Source organism: Sapajus apella, unplaced genomic scaffold, assembly GCF_009761245.1.
Source record: "Sapajus apella isolate SASKATOON/1434 unplaced genomic scaffold, GSC_monkey_1.0 scaffold6, whole genome shotgun sequence".
NCBI classification, from domain to species: Eukaryota; Metazoa; Chordata; class Mammalia; order Primates; family Cebidae; genus Sapajus; species Sapajus apella.
In genome coordinates this window covers 44,159,326-44,178,381 of record NW_022436946.1, presented here as the reverse complement: position 1 = coordinate 44,178,381, position 19,056 = coordinate 44,159,326, and the positions used below count along the sequence as shown (strand labels likewise).

The 19,056-nt window shown below is 41.1% G+C and overlaps 1 protein-coding gene across 2 annotated transcripts in view; it reads right to left on the bottom strand.

The window, feature by feature from the left end:
- Window positions 1-19,056, bottom strand: part of PREP (prolyl endopeptidase) — a 128,772-nt gene that overhangs the window by 96,263 nt on the left and 13,453 nt on the right. For both annotated transcript variants that reach the window (XM_032275152.1, XM_032275153.1), the window contains exons 3-5: window positions 6,523-6,656; window positions 5,268-5,398; window positions 2,496-2,705 (exon numbers count right to left, since the gene is read on the bottom strand). In XM_032275152.1, coding sequence (XP_032131043.1) covers window positions 2,496-2,705; window positions 5,268-5,398; window positions 6,523-6,656 — 475 coding nt within the window. The remainder of the gene's footprint in view (window positions 1-2,495; window positions 2,706-5,267; window positions 5,399-6,522; window positions 6,657-19,056) is intronic.

Below are 19,056 nucleotides of genomic sequence, written 5' to 3'. Positions count from 1 at the left end.
AAATCTAGGCAAAACCATTCAGGACATAGGTGTAGGCAAGGACTTCAAGACCAAAACACCAAAGGCATTGACAACAAAAGCCAAAATAGACAAATGGGACCTAATCAAACTCCACAGCTTCTGCACAGAAAAAGAAACAACCATTAGAGTGAATCGGCAACCAACAGAATGGGAAAAAACTTTTGCAGTCTACCCATCTGACAAAGGGCTGATATCCAAAATTTACAAAGAACTAAAACAGATTTACAAGAAAAAAACTAACAAGCCCATTCAAAAGTGGGCAAAGGATATGAACAGACACTTTACAAAAGAAGATATACATGAGGCCAACAAACATATGAAAAAATGCTCATCATCACTGGTCATCAGAGAAATGCAAATCAAAACAACACTGAGATACCATCTCACGCCAGTTAGAATGGCGATCATTAAAAAATCTGGAGACAACAGATGCTGGAGAGGATGTGGAGAAATGGGAACACTTTTGCACTGTTGGTGGGAGTGTAAATTAGTTCAACCATTGTGGAAGACAGTGTGGCGATTCCTCAAGGACCTAGAAATAGAAATTCCATTTGACCCGGCAATCCCATTACTGGGTATATATCCAAACCACTACAAATCGTTCTACTATAAGGACACGTGCACACGAATGTTCATTGCAGCACTGTTTACAATAGCAAAGACCTGGACCCAACCCAAATGCCCATCGACGATAGACTGGATAGAGAAAATGTGGCACATATACACCATGGAATATTATGCAGCCAACAAAAACGATGAGTTTGGGTCCTTTGTAGGGACATGGATGAACCTGGAAACCATCATTCTCAGCAAACTGACAGAAGAGCAGAAGATCAAACACCCCATGTTCTCACTCATAGGCGGGTGTTGAACAATGAGAACACATGGACACAGGGAGGGGAGCACTACACACTGGGGTCAGTTGCGGGGAAACAGGGGCGGGACGGTGGGGGGTGGGGAGCTGGGGAGAGATAGCAAGGGGAGAAATGCCAGATGTAGGTGATGGGGAGGAAGGCAGCAAATCACACTGCCACGTGTGTACCTAGGCAACAATTTTGCATGTTATCCGCATGTACCCCAAAACCTAAAATGCAAAAAAATAAAAATAAATGGAAAAAAAAAAAAAAAACTAACATTTTCTAACTCTGGGGCACTCTTGGGCAGCTAATTTCATTTCCAGAGCACAGATGTCTTTCTTTGGCCAACATCCTTGAATAAAAAGCCTACTTTTAGCTTCTCTTGTAATTCATTGGTGAATTAAAAAAAAAAAAGTCTTGATGTAGCCTAATCAACAGGCAGAAAAAACTAAACACAGCCAAAAGAGACGAAAAGCACTGTAGCCTTATTCCCGATTCAACTGGGGGAAAAACAGAAAAGAGAGCAAGAATATTTAAAGATGACAAAGATACAAGTCATGGTAAGAGGGCAGCATGTACACTAGAAAGCACTGGAGTAGCTATGCTTCTTTCCAGATCCCAGCACTCCAGCAAAGCCTCTGCACCTGAGCTCTTAATCTCTAACACAGAGACTGTAAAACTCACCTGTAAAGACCAACTAACCTAACAAGAAAATGCTACATGCCACACAGAAATGTGGGGTAGCAAAAGGAAGAAAATGACAGCCTGTACTAGTAAGATACAAGGTACATAGCCCTTCCTATCTGGGAAAATTAGAAGTGAAGGAAGAAAGGAGAAGGAACCACTTGAACACAAAAGGACCTTTGTGCAGTTAAAGAGGAGAACAACAAAGGTATGTCCAGAAAGTAACAGGGAGAAGTATCAAGATAAATGACAACCAACAGGTGACCTATAACTTCTGATCAGAGGAGAATATGTGACTACTATGGTAGGAAAGTTTTATAATCACTCAACATCATCGAATAGTTTGGTTTCGTTTAAAAACTCATATCCATAATCCCTTTAGGAGATATAACACATCTATAAGGGAATGACTGACTGTAATAATGATCCCAATTTTCCTCAGTTCCCTGTATCTATTTCTCCACCCGTTGAAAAGGGGCTGGCTCTCTGACTTGCTTTAGCCAACACAAGCCTAGGCATTAAGAAGTCTGTGTCTTTCAGCTCCCCCTCTTGTAATTCTACTGAGTTGCCACACAAGCAAGCCCAGGCTAGTCTGCTAGTCATCCCAGCTGAGGTCCCAGATATGTAAAAGAGCCAAGCCAAGATGAACCAACTGACCTGCAGCTGACCACAGATACACGTTAGAACTCAGCTAAGCCCAGAAGACCTACCTGGCCAACCCACAGGATCAGAGCAAAAATAAATGGTTATGAGTCTAAGCCACTACATTTTGGTACGGCCTATTACACAGCAAAGCCAACTGATACAACACCCTCTGAGAAAACATGGTTCTGGGCCACACAACCTTTATGTAGGGTTTAGCATCTCTTTTCAGTCACGTGAAGTCAGACTTCATTTTGTGAAAAATGTGCTTCATCTGAAGTCTTCACTCACCATCACTTTTTCCATCCTGTTGGGGGTATGAGTTGTAGAACATTCCCTTCCCATCATGGGTCCAGGCCATACAGCTGAACTTGACTCTTTCAAGCACATCTGGAAGCTCTTTGGCACCATCAACTTTCATGAACTTGATCGTCACCCAGTCTGAACCACTGGAACTCAGACCATAGGCAAAATATTCACCATCTTCACTGAACGCATAACCTATGGGACACAGGAGAAATCACCCAATGACAAACATGGGAACACAACTCCACTGTCCTCCACACCGTCTCACAAAGCTCTCTTTCATTCTCTTTCATAACACGGAGGTAGAATGTGGCAACAAAAGGAATAGGAATCTGGTAGTGAGGAATCTTGGGGGCTCAGCCCAAGTCTTACAGGAATTACCCTTATGACCTTAGACAAATTTCCTAACCTCTCCAGGTCTTAATTTGTCTATAAAATTAAATATTGGATTGCATGCCCATTAAAATGCTTTCATTTTGAAATTTTTGTAATTCAATAGGCAGTTCAGTTAAAAGCAGATTTCATCTGGGACTTCTGTCATGTTTTATTTATACTCTAAAGGGAATAAAGAGAAAAATGAAACTGCTTTTAGAGTAATGACTGAATTATGGCACATACCATATAATAGAACTAAATTGCAGCTGTTAGATAATTTGGGGGATTGTTTCCAAACTATCTAAAATCCCTGGTTACAGCCTAATTTTCAGGGCATTTCTTGTGCACAAGGATTAATGTTACACTGTCTGACCATCACAGGCCCAGGTAAATAAAGCCTGAGGGTTTGCAATGAAGGCTTCCAGTAAGCACGTTCCACAAGAAACTGTGAAAAGAAAAGCAACACATCTATAGACTGTTGTGCCATATACAATCCTTAGGGCCCTGATGGAATGTTCTAACCACTATGGAATGTTTCCTGCCAAATATTTGTGTTTCATATTAGCGTTTATAATTATAACACATCTATATATGTAAATATGTAAAGTATTTGATAAAATACCTCCTACTGGAGACTCTGACACCAGAGATATCCTCTTAGGCTGTTTGCTAACTGTTACTGGGGACTGAAAATTTTAAGCTCAACTATTATCAGAGGTTTCCTATTCTTTTTACATGAAATTTCAATTAATGGGAAATTAGTTTAACATTTCACAGAACCCACTCATTAATCATTGTAAGTCCTACAAAGTATCCAGTTCATACATATGTAAATGCAGAAAAGAGTCTAGAAGGTGATGGGAGGAAGAAACATATTCACCTTTTATTCTACAAAGCACTGGAGTGTTTCAATTATTTATGTATATATACCAGAAAATTTTCAGAAAAATTTAAATAAAACCTTTTGACTTGAAATGTATGTTTAAAAATCATATACTATGAAAATAATCTGAACGTTTACTCCTATTGTGATAACTTCCCTATAATACTCTTAGAAAACCCAATGACTGTTTGAGGCAGGTCTCATGCCTAATTTATCTTCTCATGCCTAATTTAGCTTTATCCATGGTAAACAGTCCATAAAGAAGTTACCTAGAAGAATGCATTATCGGAGTGGGAGTTAAGACCCTGTTCCTCTGAATGGGTTGCAAGATAGATCCTTGTGGAAACTAATTCCTTTATAGGATATGTTATGAATTCCTTTATAGGATATGTTACTTCAACAGAACCTGTATATTAAATTCACTTAAATCTATATGCTCAGATTCACAGAAGAACATTCCTGTCAAGCTGGCGGATGTCTTATTTTCAATACTGGTTTGATAAAGAATCACTGTTTACATACACAGGCTATTCAGAGGGAGGGGAGGGTGGACCACTGAACGAATGAACCATGGTTAGAGGTGCTTGCATAAAAGGGCTTTCTTTGCACAGGTCTGATGGAACGGGGCTCTGTAACTCCCATCTCATTGATTACAGAGGACTTCAATGTTCCAATTTCTCGATTTTAGAGGGCCATACCTAATCCTATGTTTTTTTCCTACAAAACCAGAAGACACTACAGGGGAAATGCTGAGCCAACGTCATCTAGAATGTTATCATTACAGAGTTTACAAATATTAAACCACAGAACTGGAGAATAACTTAGTTCCTTACCCTGGAACTTTGCTATGGCACAACAAACCTGGGGTAATCTTCTCTATGGTCTGTGGAGGAGGTTAACTCAGGGGCAAAGTTAAATAAGAAATGTACAGCAACTGTGGACATACTTTGTCTTTAAACCTGCATCTTCAGGGAACAGGATACCCAGCTGTTCAATTTCTACAAGATTTGTGTGTTTTTACTTACAATTCTAGCATGCTAACAATTAAACAGATTTTTAAAATTCTGATCACCTCCTTCCCAAGAGGGAAATTGATCTCATAAACATTCTTTCCTGTTTAATATTTATAGTTGGAACATTCTTTGTAAGCTTAAATTTCTCATAAAAGACTACTTATTTTTTTTTTCTAATCACAGATAGGTCTCAGGGATGTTATAGGAAATGATGATGATACTTCAAGATCCCAGAAGCCCTAGAAGCTAATTTGGGTCCAGTGTGAATTATCCTCCAGTTCTGCTTCATGCCATCCCAGTGGCAAAGAGGAATGTGACTATTCATGTATTCTAAATATACTGTGCAAAAATTAGCTTTCCTGATATTATATGTGCATCTGTTCTACAATATGGTCCACACCCTGCGTGGTATTTCAGAGGTAAGGCAACTGCACTAACTTCAGAGCTCCAAGAGAGGTCCCATGGGCCTCTCTGTAAAGCAATTACCTCGGAGTGCCACCGTGCCATCATCAGACAGTATGTTGGGGTCCAGGAACACTTTGGCCTCACCCTCTAAGGAATCCTGTACATATAATACTCGCTGGTTCTGCAAACCTGTATTGTAAAAATAAAAATACCTGGGGAACAGAGATGGTCTTTATTTAGCTGTGCAGTCTTTTATTTGTGGGGTAAAACCAAACACATACAGGCAAAACCCAAAAACCTACAAAGGTACAACTGTCATCTGGCCATCACAGGGACGTGGGGACATGGGTGAAAGGTCCCATCATTTCTCTCTACCTAGAGCTTGTTAATGGAATTGCTTTCTATATTCAAATCATGTACTGTAATTCTGCATATTAGCTAAGTAGGGACAAATGAAGACCATTTTGTGTTCTAAATAAAAATTGATATTCAAACAAAGCAGTAACTTTTCTTTTAAATTAAGAAGAAAGCAGATTTTTCTAAAATACAATTCTGGTTCTTTTCCCTAGACAGGCTGCTAGGGTGGAAGGTCAGCACACTTTCTCTGTAAAGGGCAAGACTGCAAATATTTCAGGCTCTGTGAGCCACACAATCTGTCACTCTAATACTCAAGCCTACAGCTGTAGCACAAAAGCAGCCATGGACAATACATAAGCCAATAAGCATGGCTGTGTCCCAATCAGACCTTATTTATAAAAATAGGTAGGTAGGCAGGCAGGGTTTGGAATGCACTCTACTTTGCTGATCTCTGTATGAGAATGGCAGAGGGCTCAAGAAAATCTAAAGTAAATTTGTGATAGTGGCTCCAAAGAGATTTAATAAACAATCAAAAAAAGCACGTGTAAGTGGAGGTTAATGGGACAGGAACAAGAGAAGTGAATTTCACCAGTTCACCATTCTTGGGATGCAAGAAATACATCGAATTAAACGTTTCCAAGTAGTATAAACCAAAGGTAATTAATTTTGGAGGCAAACAAACCTCCATTGCTGTCTATGAATCATCCTAACTCACCAATGACTAACCATAAGACAACAATGATTTCCTATAACCCAGATTACTTTATATCTCTACTAAATTTCTTCACCATTATTGTAACAATTTGGACAATACCTAATAGACCAAAAAATATTATTCTCATATTCAGGCATAGAAATTAATTCCTTATAATGAATTACTCTTATGCAAGGATAAGTTATCCGGAATTTGTACTTTACAATTTAAGAAAGCATTGCTTTGAAAATAAAAAGGAAATTCAGGAAAAGCAGTCTCACATACCGTTTTCCTTTCTTGAAGTGGCAACTATACTTGGGATAATCATACAGTTCAGTCATTCTCTCCTTGTACAAACCTCTGATAGCACACTGCTCAAGAAATGGCACAGTAATCTTATTCTGGGCCTCCACGAAGGCCTGTGGGGAAATTAAAATGGACAAAGCAAGTTAAATATAAGATTTTCCATGCACAGTGTTATCCACTAATATATATCAGAAAAAGCACACTTTGCCTCCCGGCCAGTGCCCCTTCTCTCTCATTACCAGCCTCTCTCACCTCCTTACTCTTCTTCACACCTGCCCAGCTCCTGCCAAGTGACTAATACATAATAACAGCCAATGCTTACAAGGCACTAACTCAGCTAATCCTTACGGGGCAAATATTAACTTATTTAAAACTCCCAATAATCCTATGGAGAAGGTCCTTTTATTATGCCAACTTTACAGATGAGGAGACCGAGGTTTGGAGTGGTTAAAAAGTTGCCCAACATCCTACAGCTGGAAAGTGGCGATGGCAGAGTTGGCTTGCAGATCCAAGCTCCTAACAAACACACTATACTGTAGCTCAGCTCACATACTGCGAATAATCTGCATTTACACATTGCCAGGGCTCCAGGCTTCTTATTCAGCAGCTGGCTATCCCGACATGTCAGAGCTAAAGAGAGAAAGTTGGAGATACCCAGGCACTATTTTACTGATTTGGTTTTGACTTGCTAAGACCTACTACCATGTCAATTTCAATCAGAAAATTTTGCTAAAATTTGCAACCAAAGAATACTGAAAAAACACTGGGAGGCCAGGGGCAGTGGCTCATGCCTGTAATCCCAGCACTTTGGAAGGCTGAGGCGGGTGAATCACTTGAGGCCAGAAGATGGAGACCAGCCTGGCCAACATGGCAAAACCCCATCTCTACTCAAAATACAAAAATTAGCCGGGTGTGGTGGGGGGTGCCTGTAATTCCAGCTACTCAGGAGGCTGAGGCATGAGAATCGCTTGAACCCAGGAGGTGGAGGTTCCAGTAAGCTAAGATCGTGCCACTACACTTCAGCCTGGGTGACACAGAGAGACTCTGTCTTAAAACACACATACAAAAAAGCAAAAACACTAGACACACTGGAAACAATGGCACTGCCGAAGAATATCGGCAACATGGTTTATAAGAGAGGCAAGAGATGGCTGTCAGGAAATACTGGCAGCAAAGGCAGGAAAAGGGGCTTTTACAAAAGATGAGTTGTATCCAAGCACACCCTATTTGTAACTAAGCAGTTAAAAAGTTGACAATACTATACAAACTTGGCTAGCAGTAATTCACATCTGGCTATTAGCCAGAAATGAAACAAGAACACTGTATCAGCTTTAAATTCAATAGAAGATTTCATAAGATGTCTGTAAATAAGTAAATCATCAGGGGAAAACTTCAGGAAATTAAGACCATAATATATTTTGAATGGTAGGCAAAAACGCATTATTACCAGAGTCCACTTTTGGACGTATCATCAAGCTGGTCTTCCAATGTGTAACTATGCTTTGGGTTCCTCTACAAAACCCACCAATCCCACTCTGGAGGACCACGATTTTATGGTGAGATAAATTGTTCCAAAGCTCACTGATTATGACACATTTACAAACATGAGACAAGGGGTGCAAAGTATGAATAAAGTAATTAACATTTTTGCAAGAGGACCAATTCAAGAAAAATAAATCTGTTATAGGTCACATTTTTAATTTCATTTAAACCAAAAATAAAATTTACTTTGTCCCATAGAAATACAATTCCAACTATCACTATGGACTGGCAATCTTTACCCTGGCCTGCTTTCCTGCAGTTCTGGAGCTCGGAATAGTTTCTATATTTTTAAAGAGGTAGGGGGGAAAACCAACAGAGATTTATGTGGCTTGCAACGTTTAAAATATTTACTATGTGGCCCTTTACAGGAAGTTTGCTGGCTGCACTTTCCCTCATTAAAAACATCAAGGAGGAAATTGGCTTTTGTTTTTCAGTTACAAAATCGATGCCTACTTGAGAAGCCACTCAGGGGAGCATTTTGGAGATCACAAAGTATGTCCAAAAGCACTACCTCATTTTACAGTAGAAGAAAACACCATGCCTACTTCACAGAGATGGTGACATAGGCAAGTGGTATTAAAATCCCCTGGTTAAGGTCATGCAGTTAGTTAGCAACATCACTGCGAGACTCTTACAGGATGTGGAGAATGAAACAGATCCACCCAGGGGAGGAGGGAGACGAAACCTGGACCTTCTATGATTTTCTCCTGCGTGAACTGGGCTGTGCTGGGTAGGAACATCAGAGAGCTGGAACATCCACATGGATGAGTGACAAGTCCACGCTAAAATCCCTGTCATCATGGAGCTCATTCTACTGAGGACAAACACGCACAAAAGGCCAGAGGGTTGCAGAATGGTTGGTTCTAGGGACATACACAGGATAATCATCAGAGCAATGCTGCTTGCTTCCCAAGTGCCAACCACAGGTCAGCGTTGGCCTGAACTGTTTGTTACCAGCCCACAGGGAGAGGAGTGGGGAACACAGGAGTGCTGAAAACCTTTATGGCACTTTGACACTGCTATGGCATCTTCATTACATTTTGGAAAAACCTCAGTCCACAAATGGTTTGGGAATTTACAAACCAGCCATTCCCTGCAGGTGTTGAAAAATCACTGGGAAAGAGGGCACCTAATTGAGCAGGGTGGTCACAAAAGCCCTTCTGAGGAGGTTTCAAATTGAGGTCTGAGAGGGAGCAACCATGCAAGGTGGGGCAGAACGTTTTGGGCAGAGTAAACGGCAGGTGTAGGAGTCCTGGCGGGGGGAATAGCTTGGCAGGTGTGAGGAAGAGTAAGCAGGTGAGTGAGGCTAGGAATGAGCTGAGGCCAGAGGGCCAGACATGAGCTACAGCAGGCAGCACCTGGTGGCAGATAAGATGTTTAATCTCTCATCAAAGTGCAAATAAGCCATGATTGGGTAAGGAGATTTATCTTTTTTGAAAGCGTACTCTGCTTTGGATGGAGAATAGACTACAGGGGAGCAAAAGTGGAGACAGAGAGGCCAGTTGGGAGGCTGGGTGAGAGAGGAGGCCAAGTGAAATGGCTGGTCTTTAAAAGAGGTGGGGACAACCATCATAAAGAGAGTGGAGTCAGGGAAAATGGGCACAGCACAGTTTGCAGTTTTTTTGTGGCTATTTCCCAGAGGGCCTCACCAGAACATTCTAGTCAGAACCCTAAGAAGGGGTCTACTCTGAGACCCCATGCTGAGGGTCTTGGCTGGCCCCTGCCCTTCCACTGAGGGATTCTCTAAGGAGGGCACACTGAAGATGTCATTTCCCTAATCCTTCTGATTTGCATTAGGCTGCACTTAGGCCCATGGTGGGTCCACGGGTCAGAGGCTGCTCAACAGATTGCTCAGTTCATTTTCCTTGGAAAAGCAGAATTGTGTCCTGCAGCTGTTTCTCTATTTTGCTTTGCTTCTTTTACATGTCTGATGGTATAATCACAACTACTGCGACAGAATTCATCTCACCCTGAAGCAGACACACTGGCTTTTCACACATGAAATTTTCATAAAACTGCTATGTCAGGTGTAAAAATACTACCCAATAATTTTGGGATTAGTACATCCAATTTTGTCACCTCCTACCCACAAATGGTAGATAATTACTTTAAACAGACCAATACTTAAAGACTGTACTCTTCCAAGTCAAATATCTAGATGCAAAACAAAAAAATGTCCAAATTCCTGAAAGTCTCAAGTTCTTTCATAATACGCATCTTTATAACTCGGGCAAATCCTTTTCATGAAGGTGGTAGAAATTTTTTTGTAAAGAAGCGCTGTTAAATTTAGGGTTTTACAAATGCCAATAATATTTCTGATATTTTAACCAGGAAAATATCTTCTTGGTCATTTACGTATTTAACAGGTACACCATCTTGGTTGGTCCAAACATTAGGAAAAAATTGAGGGAAAAGGGAGAAAAAGAATAAAAATAAAGAAAAGAACTGGAAGAATTACATGGTGATAAGGAGGCAGGGTGAGGAAAACTCAAAACCTTGTTCAAGGAGCTTTAGTGCCCGCAGCCTCATTCTAGGATGTATTAAAACAACTGAAACATGAAAGCCCCTGATGCGTGCGGCTGTGCTTCTAAAGAGGGCCAACAGTTTCGATTTTATATCTATAGATGAATCTGAACACATTTGCCTAGCAGAGTAGCTGCTCAAAACTAAGAAATCTTGTATCTCATTTGCCTTGACTATTAGAAAGCACAAAAGCAGGCCAGGCGCAGCGGCTCACGCCTGTAATCCCAGCACTTTGGGAGGCTGAGGTGGGCAGATCACAAGGTCAGTAGATCAAGATCATCCTGGCCAACAAGGTGAAACCCCGTCTCTACTAAAAATACAAAAAATTAGCTGGGTGTGGTGGCATGTGCCTGTAGTCCCAGCTACTCGGGAGGCTGAGGCAGGAGAATCATTTGAACCTGAAGGCGGAGGTTGTAGTGAGCCAAGGTAGTGCCACTGCACTCCAGCCTGGTGACAGAGTGAGACTCCATCTCAAAAAAAAAAAAAAAAAAAAAAAAAAAAAGCTTCAGTTATGCATAATCACTAAGTTCTAGAGATCTGCTGTACAACACTGTATCTATAGTTAGCAATACTATATTGTGCACAGAAAAATCTGTTACAAGGGTAACCATCATGTGAAGTGTTCTCACTGCAATTTAAAAAAAAAAGAAAAGAAAAGCTATCTGGCAAAGGGTGGCTTAATTTGGGAGCTGAGATTCCTTTACTCCTACTGTCTTCAGAAGAATTTTTTCAAACTGTCCCCGTATATACTCTATTTTAATACACAAAATACTGCAGTCCTACAGAATAAGCCAGGCAAAGAGAGATGAATGCCTCATGCTCTCACTTACATGGGTTATTTAAAATTTTGAGTCAAACTCACAGAAGCTGTAAAATGGTGGTTACCAGAGGTGGGGTTTAGGGGAGGATGTTGGTAAAAGGATCCAGAGTGTCAGTTAGACAGGAGAAATAAGAGATCTATTGTGTAACATGGTAACTACATTTAGTAATAACATATTGTATACCTGAAAATTGCTAACAGGGATTTTAAGTATCCTCACCACGCGCGCGTGCGCGCGCGCACACACACACGCACACACACACACGTGAGGTAATGCACGTTAAATAGCTGAATTTAGCCATTTCACAATTTCTACATATGTCAAAATATGCTGCACACCATAAATATATACAATTTTCACTTGTCAATTAAAAAAAATGACTTATGAAATACAGATGTAGGCTCACTTACTGATTGCTCCACATCTGAATATATAATTCTAACTTTTCCCTTTCTAAATGGAAGTGTAAATTATAAATACTGTTCACTTAAAAAAAACCTCTTTTTACAATTCTTACATAAATGAATAAAAATTATGCCTATACTCATTACACAGATATTTATACAAAACACCACAATGTGCACCACGGTGATTAACAAGATGAATGAAGGATCAAGATATGTGCTAGAGGAGAGCAAACAAAGGTGGAGCTACTTCCAGGACAGGCCAGGGTAGGCAAGTGCCATCTACAGGCAAGACACCAGGAAGGACTTCCAGGTAGAGACTGGCTCAGGCACAGTATCAACCTCCTCTCTTCTGAAATACCAAGGAAAACTAGGAGTGGTGCTATCTACATCCCACAGGCTTTGAGGAGTATCTGCTACAAATAATAGACATAGGACTTGGTTAAGCAACTATCAGGGGCTTCTGGAGAGAGTGGCAAAAACCATAATCCCAGCCTAAGTGAAAGACAGGGGCAGCACACTTGGATCCCCTCTCACTTTAGCAGATTTTGGAATTTGGAAATGACTCTCCAAGTACAGAGACACCCCCATCAAAAAGCTCACCCTGAGGCTACGGGACTTAGGGCCAGGAGGGCAGGACGGTAAAGGCAGGTCATGCCAAAAGGAGCATTAGATGCAGCTGTTTTTCAGGAAACATGTCCAGAAATGGAAACTATAAAGGATTGGAATAATGTACTTTCCAAGATTAATATCTGTGCCAAGGAATCTCTACCATTAAAAAAAAAAAAATATATGAGTGCCCTAATTTTCCAGTACTTACCGAATGTTTACAAAAATTAGCAGCCCAACAGACAACAAAGAGGGAACCTTAAGGCCCAAAAAGAAAAGCTTGTTCAGGCCACAGTTTTGACCACAATGCCATTAACCTCACCATGTGAAGTGCTTTATTTTCCTGGTCCACAAGCCCCCTACTCATTCTCAAGATGGAGAAATATCTAGTGCAATCAGTGAGGCTCAACTTTAACATAAAAAACCCAGAGGCCGGGCGCGGTGGCTCAAGCCTGTAATCCCAGCACTTTGGGAGGCCGAGGCAGGTGGATCACGAGGTCAAGAGATCAAGACCATCCTGGTCAACACGGTGAAACCCTGTCTCTACTAAAAATACAAAAAATTAGCTGGGCATGGTGGCGCGTGCCTGTAATCCCAGCTACTCAGGAGGCTGAGGCAGGAAAATTGCCTGAACCCAGGAGGCGGAGGTTGCGGTGAGCCAAGATCGCACCATTGCACTCCAGCCTGGGTAACAAGAGCGAAATTCTGTCCCAAAAAAAAAAAAAAAAAAAACCCCAGAGGGGGCCCATCTTTCTCTCTGGGACCAACTACTCTTGGGTAAAAAGGGCTTATAGTAAGCTTCCAGCTCCATATGACCAATAGACTGGGCAGGGCCTTCTAGAAGCCCCATCAGGCCTCTTTCCACCTCTCTGCCTGTTCCTATGTGGGTAAATCAACTTGTTCCCTCACTGGGGCTAGATTCTTCAACTGGGGAGGAAGCAGAAACCATCACTCCGACCTGATATTCAAGCCTTGTTCTCAGTACTTGTCACTACCAGGGAGTTCATTCAAAATTGAGATTTTAACCCCACTGGGCTCTGTTCTTTGGTGTATACTCTCCTGACCAAAAACCTGATGAAGAAAGAGGTGATTAGCACCTCAAATCCAAACCTAACTAAATATCTGATCATGAGGACATTAAACACACACAGATCCTCTCCTGAATAACTCTGTATCAACGAGGAAATTCAAACTGCAACAAGATTACTGAGAAAATACAAAAAATAAGAAAAACAAGACTATCACACATTAAGGTTCATGGGATGCAGCAAATACTGTTGTAGTTAACATCTATTCCTTTCCGGTGCCCTGTAAAGTCCCACTGATAGTCAGCGAAGGGGTGTATGTGACCCCTGTTGGCCAATCAGAAGGTCCCTCCTCCAGACCAGGGCTGGGCAGGACCTCATGCAGGTGAGATTATGGCCAATCTCAGGGCTTGCTGGCATGACTCACACATCAGGGAGCCAGGCTGTTTTAGTCCTGCACTAATGAATTCAGGAATGTACAGGGAGCAGGCTTGGGAGACTGAGTGCTCATGCTTGGTTATGCCAAGTACTGAAGGGCAGTGACCACACTGTGACTGATGAGGGACATCTGGCTGGAATGTGACCATTATACCTTCAGAAAGTTTGAGGTTTACCCTCTCTCTTCATCAGATCTTATCATCTGCAACTGAGCATTCTCAGTGAGGATTCTGGATACTGGTCGCATGTACCTCCATCTGTCATAGATAATATGACAGATGCCTCTGTATTCTAACTACGCTAACTCCCTTCCACGTTCTTTAGATAAGTAAAGCCTATTCATTTTCATAAGCAGAGTCTTTCCATCAATTCAAATCCACAGGAGATAGTCAACAAAATAGTAACAGTAGTAAACCCAGGCAAAACCATCAGAATCCTTTTTTAGGGACAGAGATGAATATTTGAAGAGAGAAGTTGTCTCAACTTAAGACATTCGGGGCTACAAGGACAGTGTGAAACCCAAAGAGACAAGATCCATCTTTCCCTACCACATAGGAGAGGCTGCTGGAAGACAAAATTATCAGAGAAAAGCAGATGACCTAAGAGAAAAAGACATTTTCCCAAAATACCACAAGCAATCCTGGATTGGGCTGTGCCTAAAGGCACTTGTACCTGAACCCCAATAAGATGAGCCACTCAGCTCCTCTTGTTATGTGAGCTGGTCTGAGTTGGGTTTCAGGTACCACTGATCAAGAGTCTTGACTAACACAGCTTTCCTAGGAAGCCTCTGGTTTTCTGAGCAAGCTGGGGCTGGATGACCATGAGCAGGCTGGAAAGAGGAGAGCAGACGAGCAGCTTGCCCCAGAGTTGGCTGGGAATGACTGAACACAGTCTCGAGATGAAAGGTGTTTTATGAGAAAGAATGGACTTTAAGAATTAAAATAAAAAAATTTTAAAATAACAAGAGAAAATAAGAAATTGATGAATTAGAAAAAATTTTTAAGTATAAAATTTATAAGTCCTAGATCTGCTTCAAAAAAAAAAAAAAAAAGCACCTTTAGCCAAAGCTTTGGCTAAACTAATCAAGCAAAGAGGAAGGATGTTACAGATATTCAAATTTAGAATTTATAGGCAAATATAACCATGGATTGGGAAAGTAAAGTCATTTCAAAAGCATATTACACATAACTTTATGCTAGTAATTTTTAAATCTCAATCAAATGAATAATTTAGTAAGAAATACAAAGGACTAAAATAGATCTAAAAAAGAAAACAGAACTGAACAGAGCAACTACTGTGAACAAAATCGGGGGAAAGAGTCCAATAATTAATTGCAATAAAAGAAGTTGTCCCAGATTAAGAATAAGAATGAAGTATTTCAAATTATCAAAAACCATAATTTCCGTACTATTTAAACTGGTCATTAATGAGTGCAATGGTGAACACTTATTAAGCACTTACTGTGTGCCTGCTACTTTGCTAAATGGCTCAAAAAAACTATCATTTAATCTTAACAGTTATATGAGGTGGTTTTCTCCAAATTACAAGTCAGAAAAATGAGACTAAAAACCATGATCAATGTCTACTAAAATTGTGGAGCTAAGATTTAATCCTCTAAAGTTGCTCATTTAACAACTATACACAGTGCCTTCCCATGAACAGGCAGAGGTTCCAGTATCTCTAAGGGTTCTCATTGTTTAGTTGCTGGAGGAAGCAGAATGAAAAGAAAAGTCTAGAAGAAAAGAGACAAGTGAGGAAGTTACTGAACATCTAGCTCAGTGGCAATGTATGCCGGGAGGTGTTGGCATGCATAAGAACAAGTAGAAAGGTATGAGATATTATGGAGGTAGAACCGGAGGTCCAGAGAGTCATGTATATGAATAGATGAAGAGCTGATTCAAAGGGTCAGGTGATCTGGAAGAGTCCCGGAAATTTTGTCACATGCCTTCATTTCCACCAATGAGAAAAACTGGAACCATTAACAATGTTGAATTTACAAAGATGCTATAAACAACAGTGAGGCGTCTATTAGAACTTAGCTGCTTGTGAATAGGCCCTAGAAAAAATGAAAGTTACTATAATTGTTCTTTAATCAAGTAGTCTAAGTATTCCCTAGGGCAGTTTTCCCAAACTTTCTGTGTCTGAACAATTACCTGAGGGTGAGGAGTGGGGCTCTGGGAAAACAGATTTATACTGAAATCCAATGCTCCAAATTGAAGCTTGAGCATTTGTATTTTTAAGGAGTTCCCAGGTGATTTTTATGGCTAAACACTCTCTCTTGGACATGGCAGAATGGGATGGTGAATCAGGCACCTAAACATCCGGAGGCCAGGGGGGCGGGGAGAGGGAGGGGAGAAGTTGGGGCCAGGCGTGGTGGCTTACGTCTGTAATCCCAACATTCTGGGAGGCCAAGGTAGGCGGATCACTTGAGGTCAGGAGTTCCAGACCAGCCTGGCCAGCATGGTGAAACCCCATCTCCACTAAAAATACAAAAATTAGCTGGACATGGTGGCAGTTGCCTGTAGTCCCACCTACTCATGCCACTTGAGAGGCTGAAAAATGAGAATTGCTTGAACTTAGGGGTGGAGGTTGCAGTGGAAATCTGCTATTGCACTCCTGCCTGGGTGACAGAGCAAGACTCCATCTCAAAAAAAAAAAAAAAAAAAAAAGTTGAGAGAAATCAGAGTTATCTCAGTTCTTTAGATGTTCACTTTTTAACAGCTGTTTTCCCAAAAATACCGTATCTGATGCTAGCATTTTTCACCAAAAAACTGCAGATGACTGAAACCAAAGCTGAGTAACTGCTTCCAGAGAAAACAGCAACATTAAATGTATACAAGTACTTGAAACAATTCATCAAGGATTTAGGGTGTGCTTTTCTAAAATGGAGCTTCTTTCCCTGATAGCAAATCAATGGGGCTGGAGTCTTAGCCTCTACAACAGGGGTGTCCAATTACTGGCTTCCCTGGGCCACACGGGAAGAAGAACTGTCATGGGCCACATATAATATACACTAATATGTTAGCTGATGAGCTAAAAAAAAAAAAAGAAGAAAAAAAGAAAAAAATCACATACACAAAACATCTCATAGTGTTTTAAGAGTTTACGAATTTGTATTGGGCCACATTCAAAGCTGTCCTGGACCACACGTGGCTACTGGACCGCGGGTTGGACAAGCTTGCTCTACAAGATGTGGCTCAGCCTCCTTTCTGCTCTGACCTCTAGCACCTCAAAAATCAAGTGGCTTGTCCATCTTCAATCTCTGGTCCTTCCAAACTACAATGCCAATTCCATGCTGGCATGGGCATCTGTCTTACTTATGACACTATATCCTCCTTTATTTAACTGAATACTCAGCACAGTGGACACACAGAAAAACTAAGGAGAGAGGAGGAAAGTCGAAGAAGTAGGAAGAAATGAAGCACATATGGAAAAAATAGAATGAAACCTGCGGACATGTGGCATTTGGGGTAGCCAGCATCCATTCTCCCTCCCTAGTGCCCTCCCTTCTAAGTGGAGCAGGTAGCTGTGCTGCCACTACAGAAGTCAAAGAGGGTCTCTGGGGCTTCTACCAAATCTCTTCTCTTACTGCTGCAATACAGTCAAGGGGTTTGGCCAATCAAGGCTCCTTCTTTTGGGATACCATCACTTGAAAAAAGAGACGGCAGGCTGAATGACTGGAGATCGCTGAAGCCATAGCAATGCTGGCTGAACAGTGGCATTCCTGCCTGATCAGAGCCTGGTTCTCGGTCCATTTCAAGCTACCCTCATATCCTTGCCATAAATGCCCTATTTGCCTAACTTGCCCAGAATCAGTTTTTGCTGCTTGCATCAAAAACCCAAATACAGAAAGCAAGACAAAGGAGATTGGGGGGTGGAGGTGGGGAGGAGAAAAGAGAATGTAGTGATTAGGAGAGTAGCAGCCCCGTACCAGCAACTTCCTCATACTTTTGACAATTATCCCCTCCAGAGATCAGAAGGAAGGTATTCCCTAAGTACATATTTCAGTTGTGAATTTATGAGAAGTATGTTTACAAATTATAATAAGGCTAAACATTCCCACAGAAGGTAATGAGACCTTTAAGACCTTAGAAGCCTTAGAGACTGAGAAAATAGGTAGTAAAATATTTACTGAACATATTTCTCATGTCTACTAGAGCAGGAATACACACAGCAGTAATTCTCAATCCAGGCCCATTTATGGAATATTAATGAATGGGTGGAAAGCGTCTCACAGGCCAGCCCAGCTTCGCCAGTGGGGTTCACAAGGTATCAATTTTAAAAGATGCTACTTTAAGGCTAGTGCCTTTAAGTAATCTTTGGCCTAGTTGCATCATTACACTTTAGAACAATGAAACCACACTTACAAGTCACAGTTCCATTGAAAAAACAATGTTCAGAATGTATCTTTTCATGAAAAACCTAGAATTCAAAAGGAAAATCGGCTTAGTTTTGTGGATAAAAATAAGAAGAGATAAGAGTCTTTAAAGTCAAACATTCCAAGCAATCAGGAGACTAGAGTCAGAGGTCTGTATCCCGATACATGGAAGCTACATTGCCCAAGCAGCACCATCTTCGTTTGACCAGAGCTTTGCTGTATACAGATTTTTACATACATTTTCTCAGTTGGATGTTATTATATCTGGGCGCTAAATGAAGGAGTATGACTTTAACTCTGTATAGATGAAGAAAATAAACACTAGATTACGTAGCTTGCTTCGGTCACAAAACAATATAATGAACACCGAAGGCTGCAATTTGTATCTTCTGACTTCTAGTACCATCCAGCAAATACTCCATTCTTCCACACTGCCTTGAAATGGAAGCAACATCAGAAATGTCTGCAAACTCACAGAAAGAAGGAACTATCCACACAGATATCCCCAGTTTGCTACAAAGTTTTCAAAGAACACTTGTATACCAAAAACCAGCCTTTTATATCTGCAATTTCTGGTGATCAACAGCTCCAACAGTAAGCTTTCACTGCTGGCTTTTGGCTTAGAGATGTTTAAACAACTAACCCTTCATGTACTGGAATTTCCTGGAAGCAAGCTTCCACTCCAATGGCTCTCTTTTAGCCTGAAAAGGTGTAGTGGCCAGATGGGGAAAGGCAATCAGACAGGTAAGTCCCTGCTTACCTAGCTCGGCACT